The sequence below is a fragment of the Pocillopora damicornis genome, chromosome 11 (genome assembly GCF_964200805.1).
Source record: "Pocillopora damicornis chromosome 11, jaPocDami1.2, whole genome shotgun sequence".
NCBI lineage: Eukaryota > Metazoa > Cnidaria > Anthozoa > Scleractinia > Pocilloporidae > Pocillopora > Pocillopora damicornis.
In genome coordinates this window covers 17,629,570-17,638,228 of record NC_142680.1, presented here as the reverse complement: position 1 = coordinate 17,638,228, position 8,659 = coordinate 17,629,570, and the positions used below count along the sequence as shown (strand labels likewise).

Below are 8,659 nucleotides of genomic sequence, written 5' to 3'. Positions count from 1 at the left end.
ACTCACGGCAGACATTAACTATGATGTAAAAAATTGTGTGCAAACCCTAAGAGTAACTGGTTAAATACCATCACAGTGAGAGCTTCATACATTTTACCTATTTTTCTATTTTTAATTTTATCGATTTCCTTGGTGAAAACCCAGAGAAACCGGGGGGTGGTCTTTCTCCCCCAGGAAAAAACCAAAACAGAAACCAGTTTCTCTTTAGAGTTTTGGGGTAGACCCTTTAAACTGGCAAAGTTTCATTGAAATCGGTGAGGTGGCATGTAGCACGACTCCCTGGTGCTCTCGTGGACACGCTCTTAAAATTAATCCATGGCCGCAGATGTCACGAAATTAAAAAAAAAAATCTTTAACGTTTCGTTTCCCTATTTGAAGACATCTCTCAGTTGTTTTCTCTTCTTCTCGCATCTGAGCAGAATTTATGAAAGGAACCATGACAAATGCACAATATTTCTTAACTAAACTAACACGCCATTAGAAAGCCGTTTCGATGTTTTTCATTATTCCATCCTCCCTTGTTTTCTCTTCCTCTCGCATCTGAGCAGAATTTATGAAAGGAACCATGACAAATGCACAATAATTCTTAACTAAACTAACACAACATTATTAGAAAGCCGTTTCAATGTTTTTAATTATTCCATCCTCCCTAATTTCTCTCAGTTTCATTCGAACGGCAGCCGGTTATGATCCTTAATTCTTCACCTACATTGTATTCTCGTTTAAAAATTAAAGTTACTCGACTTAAACTTTACTAAAGGTCTCGTTCCTTTTGCGAACATGTAATAACACGAGGAAATGTCCTACATATTCCATATTTCTCTTATTTTTGCGTGCAATGACTATCGACAATCCGTTTCGAATTAGCCTTTTAGATTATAACATGGCTAGTGAATTTGTCTAATCAAATTCAGTTCCGTAAGCGTGCTTTGTATTCCTATTGTGCACGCTCATTACGTCAGTAAAGAAATCTCTCGAGGAAAAAAATTTTTTCTCCGCGATTTTTTACTTTGGGATTTTACTATTAAAAAACTGGTTAAGACTTCGGCGGCAATTTAAGTTAAGAATGGAAAGTTGTGAGCCAGCTGATGAGGAAGAACTGCCTACTTTTTCTTTGGGAATGGAGTTTTTAACTCCCCAAAAAGAACGAAAAGAAAAAGAAAACAAAGAACAGGCACGGCCGATGTCATCCCGCTTCGCAGGGTTGACAATGTTATAAAACAATTGGTTCATACGTCGGCTGTGCGTTCATCGAGATATAAAGCACTTGGGAAGTTTGGAGAGTACTCAAGAAGCTAGATTAGCTCTCGGCTACGCCTCGAATAACTCTTACGCATCTTTCGTGCTCTCCAAACTGCCCGCGTGCTTCATATCTCGATGAACGCACGCTGACGTATGAACCAATTGTTAAATGTTCAATATATGTCAGTTCTATTTTATTTTTTCTTGTCCTTCAAACTTTTCTTTCGGACAAACGGTCTATCATTAAATAAAAGCCATCTTAGAAACTGCAACAGTCAATTTCCCGCATTTTTTAGACCACATAAACAATAGAACCGTTATTCATTAGTCTCCCCGTTGTACTCTGTTAGCGACGACTGACCCCCACAGTTCCGTATTGGAAATCATGCGATCCCCTAAAATTTTCCTTAGATTCTACTAGATTCTCCTACTTCTTTGAGTAAATTTTAAATCTTCACGCATCTCAAATCGGAGAGACATTTGTTTCCGCAAAGTATAAATGATATCCAATTGCATAACTAAAACTCCCACCGCAATCTTTGTATATTACAAGGATATACCTCTGACATAAAAGTCAAAACCATTATAATTTCCGAACATATAAAGTTATTTAAAGCTATTTAGTGGACTTAGATCCCAAGCAATTTCAAAAAACGTCTCATTGATGTCTCGTTATTGAAAAACATCTGAAAGTTATATGCTCTTTTTTTCGCGTCTGACAAGGACATGAACGAGCTGCAGCTGGTGAAAGAAATGTAGTAACTTAATCAACAACCTGTCCATCCAATATTCATCTTTATTGACTTTCTAACTTCTACAATATCTCTCATTCGCTATTAACCCTTTCACTTTCAAGGCTGAAATACATTTCCATCTAAAAGAGTTCATTTCGTTCAATTCTTTTAAATCGTACGCTTATTATTAGGAGCATTTTAGTCCACAATAGCGCGTTGTTACCATATGGCTTACTTGATCAATTTTAAAAACATGAAATGAGTATCACAGCTTTACTAGCTTTACTTTCCTAGTAGGATTTGGCAAGAAAATGAGAAGCGAGCTTGCAGAGGCCCTGCCATGCAGTATATCGGAGAAAAGTCAAACAGATAGCATCTCTCGGCATCTGGGTGATATTAATTCTGCCTTTCAGTTTGTCTTTTTGTCGACGGGGTTAGAATACTAAACAATTATCCTGTGTTTCTATTTGGTATTTATTAGCATAAATAGGTAAACATTAGAGCATGCATTTTTAAATTTCAGGCATCTGGAATCGGAGAGACATTTGTTCCCGAAAAGCATAAATGATCTCCAATTGAGTAACTAAACCTCCACCCGCAATGTTAACATATTACAAGCAAATATTTCCGAGATAAAAGTCTCAACCGTTATAATAACCTAACATAGAGAATTATTCAAAATGATTGAGCGGACCTAGATTCCTAGTAATTTCAAACAATGTCTCATTGATGTCTCGTTATTGAAAATCGTCTACATGTTTTTTCTCTTCCTTTCGCGTCTGACAAGTACGCAAAAGAACTGCAACAGTTGAAAAATATAAAGTAAATAAACCAACAAACCGTCCATCCAATTTTATCTTTATTAACTTCCTAACTTCTACAATTAGGAACAGTTTAGATCACAATAGTGCGTTGTTTTTATATGGCTCACTAGATCGATTTTAAATACTTGGAATGAGCGGCAGACAGCCTTAGGATTTGGCGAGAAAATGAGCTGCGAGTTTGCAGAGGCCCTGCCATACACTATATAGGAGGAAATTCAAACAAATAGCATCTCTCGGCGTCTGACTGATATTAATTCTGCCTTTCAATTTGTCTTTTTGCCAACACGGTTAGAATTCTATATAATGGTACTGTGTTTTGATTTGATATGTGTTAGCTTAAATAGGCAAACACCAAAGCATCTTTAACACCAAAGATGCTGAAAAGTCGTGTTTGTATGATTCTATCTTCTTTTTTCTTTCCCATCAAATTACGCCTGATCTATACAGGTCTGACAACTCCAAGAAAATATATCTAAGTCGATGGAAAGCAAAGTGCTTGTTGGATTGTCTGCTTTACTGCTTGTCTCACTTCTCTGATTCTCCAGCAGTAAAGAAACGGGTTCAAAGTGGAGTTAAAATATACTAAAATGGTTGTAATTGAATCAATAACGACTAAACGAGAAGAATAAGATTTGCTATGACTGATAACAACCAGCATTATAAATTTTGGTACATAACAAACAGCCAATGCTAACTGCACCCACAGTGCACTGCTTACTGTCTTCCTGTATCTTTCCATGTTCAGAGCAGTTCCTTGGCTCGGCTGTTGCTGAACATGATCTTGTACTTGAGCCTGATGATGTCTAAGAGTGCGAAATGTCTTTGTGTACGAGGCAATTGAGATCACTGAGCATAACGCTATAACTATAATACTATACCAACGGATTATTCGAGAGTGTGAAATGGAAATTGATCCAGCGGCGACGGGTAAGATCCAAAACGTAGCTGTAATGATGTAGGTGCACTTTAAAGTTACTATTTGTCTGTATCTTATTCCCAACAACAGAGCGAGAAGTCTGTCCACGCTTATGGCAGTCAACGTAAACAAAGACACTCCACATAATGCATAGGTTGATAAGTAGATTGCGTCCCTTGCGTGTCGACAAAGACTCCAGTGTTTGTGAACCACGGACATCCAATAAGTAGCAGCGAGAGGCTGGCTAAAAAGACCAACCAACAGATCAGTTGTTGCCAGACAACAATACAAGAGTTTGGACGGTGGACGAAGGGAAGATTCCTTGTTGAGGGCAACAAGGATTAGAAAATTCCCAAGAAATGCTGTGATGGAGAGGAAAATATTAACTACTGAGAAACAAATCGATTGTTGTTGCAACCCAACTAACAAGGAGGAGGAGCATCGCGATACTTCATAGGTTTCCGTCTGTGTTCCACCCTCTGTTGAGTTTGACGTTGCAATCATGGTGCAGCTCTTAGAACGGTTTTCTTCCTTTCGCTACGGTTCTTTGGAACTGCTGACAACACGGGATAATACTTCTTCACAGCAACCACCTAGCCAAGAAACAGTGAAATCTTATTTTTCTCTATATCATCCACGTTAAAAACCTCCTCAATGCATCCAACTTATATTAAATTGGTTGAACAAACTGGCAGTCGAGACAATTAATTAACAACACATATATGTAGACCTTTCTTGAAATTTGGAGGATGTGCCTTGCATCAATCAACCTCCCAACCCCATATGGTGTCCATCTGGTCGATAGATTTCATGCAAGAACGCATTTTAAGTAAGAGCTGGTAAAAATTTTAAGGTTAAGGACAACCGTTAGTTCCACATTAAAAAAAAAAATAAATAATAATAATAAAACAAAACAAAACATACAAACTTTTCCGTAGATGAATATATAAAAAATGCCCCGGAACGTTAAATCTAAATTGATTTTGAGGATATTTGGTGATCCGCAAAATTACGTTCCCCGCTGAAAAATCGCGTTAAATAAAACATTGCGAAAGTTTGTTATTTTCAGCCAAATTAGAAACTACAAAAAGGAATCAATTGCAAATATCCAGAGCACATTCTTTGTTTTAGGACTTACTCGGAGCATCTATCGACAAATCGCCCACCGGCTTTTTACTTCCTCTTTGTTAAACTATAGAAAAGATGGCAAACGGGAATAATAAAACTCAAATTATTTCTTTCCTTCATTCCTTTCTGTCCTGCCAGTAGAGCATCCCCCCTCCGGCTGATGTTTCACTGATGAAACCAGTAGTCATGTAGAGACGGACCTAATCGTTTTCGTACAAAGCATAGACTTTCTCCATCCGCAAAAATAAAAACTCCCACGAAATGTTCACGCCACACGAAAAACAGTCTTGAAATAAATTCAGAAACAATCATCATTCTGACCACGTTTAACTGACAACTAAAATTAATCTAGGACCTTTGATATCAAGAAATTTGAGGAAAATGTTTGACGTTTCGTTTCGTTATTTGAAAATATCCCGCAATTATTTTCTCTTGCTGTCGCAACTGATCAGAATTTATAAAAAGAACCATCATCCCTAATTTCTCTCAGTCTCATTCGAACGGTCGCTGGTTGTGATCTTAAATTATTCTCTTGCATTGTCTTCGTTTTTAATTTTCTTCATGTCATCAACTCTAAAATCTTCCTCAGTGCATCCTACTCGTTTTAAATTGGTTGAGAGAACTGTTAACCGAGGCTATTACATATTAATACATGTAAACCTTTCTTGGAATTTAGAGGGTATGCCTTGCATAAATCAACCCCCTAAAAGGTGTCCCTCGGGCTGATAAATTTTATTCAAGAATGCATTTTAAATAAGAGCTAATAAAACTCTCAAGGATGAAGACATCTGTTAGTTTGTTATTTTTTGATAAAACTCTCTGTAGATACAAAAATAAGAATTGGCCTGGAACGGTATACCTGAATTAATTTTCAGGACATTTGTCGATCCGCAAATTGACGTTCCCGCTGAAAAATCGCATTCAATAAAAAATTGCGAAAGTCTGTTATCTTTTGCCAAATTATAAGCTACGAAAGTGAATGAATTGCAAGTATCCAGAGTACATTCTTTGTCCTCGGACACACTCTAAAAATCTATCGAACAATCGCCTACCAGTTGTTTACCTCCTCTTTGTAAAACTATGGCGAAGAAGGAAAAAATTAAAAAAATAAATTATCTATTTCCCTCCTTTTTGACCCTTCGGTAGAACATTTGCCCTCAGCCTGATGTTTCACTGACGAAACTGTCCGTCATGTAGAGACGTACTAAATGTTTTTCCCACAAAGCACAAATTGTCTCCATCCGCAAATATAAATCTCTCACAAAATGTTCATGCCACACGAAAAATAGTCTTGAATTAAATTGAAAACAGTTATAATTCCGAAAACATTTAACTGACAACTGAAAAATTAATCTATGGCCGTAGATATCAAGAAATTTGAATTTTAAATTAACGTTTCGTTTCGTTATTTGAAACATCCCTCAGTTATTTTCTCTTCTTGTCGCATCTGATCAGAATTTATAAAAGGAACCATAACAAGTGAAAACTGCTATTTAATTAAACCATCACTCTCTTAAACAGCCATTTCAATGTTTATTCAATATTCCATCCTCCATAATTTCTCTCAGTCTTATTCCAACGGCAGCTAATTGTGATCTTAAACTCTTTTTTTTTTTTTGCTTCTTGAATTTAAAGTACTCGATAGTTATCGCATTTAACTGACAATTGGTTACATTGTCCTCGCTTTTATTAATTTAAAGTTCCTCTGGCGAACGCTGAGAAGCCAAAATTGATCGATTTATAGTCACGGATTGACAAAATGGATCGAAGTCATCGTTGAGTCTTTAAAGCTTTTAATACTGGATGGTGGATATGCCTATTAAAATGTCAACATATTGAAAAATTCTAAAAATTATTACTTTTTTTTTTAATATGCATTTTTCTGTTTTTGAGGCACTCAGAAAAATATCGATTTGGGTTTTTTGTGATCGGCAAATAAAGACCATTCATTGTAGTCACAACTATTTGGAATGAAGTTTGAATTCGAAATTTAAACTCAAATTATTTGACTAAGAGTCTCGCTTTTTTGCAAACATATGAGAAAATATCGTAAAAATTCCGTATTTCTCTTTTCTCCGCATGCAGTGACTACCGACCATCAGTTTCGAATTTCCCTTTAGAATGTTCCATGTGTGTCAATTATATCTTGTTTTTTCTTGCCGTTCATATTTTTTTCTTTCTGACAAACGATCTATCGCAAAAGAAAGTCATCTATTCTTACAAACTGCGACGGTCAATTTCCCGCATTTCTTAGACTACATGGAATGAGTAGAAGACAACTTTAGCTTTAGGCAAGAAAACAAGCTGCGAGTTAGTGGAGGCCCTGCCATACAGTGCGTCGAAGGAAAGTCAAGGAGATAACACCTCTCGGCATCTGGGCGATATGAATTCTGTCATTCAATTTTTCTTTTTGGCGACAGAGTTAGAATACTATATCATGGTACTGCGTATTTATTTGATACTTATTAGCATAATCAACCAATTTAACGGCAGGGGTCGTAAACTAATTGCATCTGAAAAGTAGGCTCAGTGATCAGTGACACTTTCTCCAGTTCCTCACAGAGGATTATAACATCTTTCTTCGTGAGCACGCGGTGTCTTAGACTGACCTCTCCTCTTATGGGAGACTTTGGTATTTTCACAAAAAGCGAAGAAAGTTTACGTGAATTATTAATGAAAATTACGGAAACTGAAAAACCACGAATTGTAACACCGCGAATATATTCTGACATCAGTAAAGGACAGTCCACGTTATATTTTAGTTTTTGATCACGTGATTCTGGAAACAATGAGTTTCTCAAATTTAACAATGCTGAACAATCTTAGCTAATGAGATTGAAATTCATTGTATAAAACCATAAAGTTTTGAAGAAAGCAATTTAACGGTGGAGATATGAAGCATTCGTTCAACGGAAAAAGTACGCTCAGTACTATACATGTAATAACAGAAAATTAAAACATCTCTCTTGGTGAGCGCGGAGCGTCATGACTTATCTTCTTATGCGAGACTCTGCATTTTAACAGAAAAAGTAACAGGTTACGGCCCTTTGAAAAATATGTACCTTAGAACATTTTGCTAGTGTCCCAAGATTTACGTGAAAGGTATCTCGACCACGAAACGCTTCTGTAGAAGTAGAATTCGAATCTAGCGCGATCTCTGAATCGTTCGTTCAACCTTCTTAAAAAAAGTCAAGTTAATAGCTAAGGTAGATCATAGCCACCGGAAAACCACGTAATGAAGCACCACGGTTTCCTTCAGCGAGGGACAGTCCACAACATAAATAAATGTCTGATTTTAGTTTTATGATCATCAATTTCTCAAATTGAACGATACTTAATAACATTAGTTAATGAGAATAACTTAAACGGTATAAAGCCACAGAGATTAACAAGTCACCGTAGAACGAATTCTTTTTCACTGAGGTGGCTATTGAATCGCGCCATAAGCCGCTTTAGTGAAGGGCTAACGCTCGAAACGAGACATAGCTACATCTTGCAAACATAAAGCTCGGAAAAACAGCTACTAGGCTTTGTCATCAGTAAAAGCCTTACCTCTCTACAGTTATTATATAACTAAAGCTGATAAAAACCGAGTGACTAGAAAAGATTTTCAATCGTACTTACCGAGATGTTGACGATGCGGCTGATGTTTTAAAAATGAAACAACAAAATGAATGAATCACTTTTCCCAAACTTCCGAACCTCCGCTGTCACAATGTTTTGGGTATCCAAATCACTTTTGTTTTAGCTTATTCCCTTCCCTTCTCTGGGTTAATCGAAATGAAAACGAAAACTTTTAATTACATCATTTTTAT

General features: G+C 36.6%; 1 protein-coding gene across 1 annotated transcript; it reads right to left on the bottom strand.

Annotated features, from left to right (window-relative positions):
• Nucleotides 1-2,828: 2,828 nt before the first annotated feature.
• Nucleotides 2,829-6,076, bottom strand: LOC149037894 (melanocyte-stimulating hormone receptor-like). The gene has a single exon (XM_089186466.1). It carries the CDS (start codon nucleotides 4,218-4,220, stop codon nucleotides 3,273-3,275), a length of 948 nt encoding a protein of 315 aa, XP_089042592.1. The 5' UTR covers nucleotides 4,221-6,076; the 3' UTR covers nucleotides 2,829-3,272.
• Nucleotides 6,077-8,659: the final 2,583 nt, after the last annotated feature.

Coding starts and splice junctions, on each gene's coding strand:
- LOC149037894 (XM_089186466.1), bottom strand. CDS start 4,220: ATGATTGCAACGTCAAACTCAACAGAGGGTGGAACACAGACGGAAACC.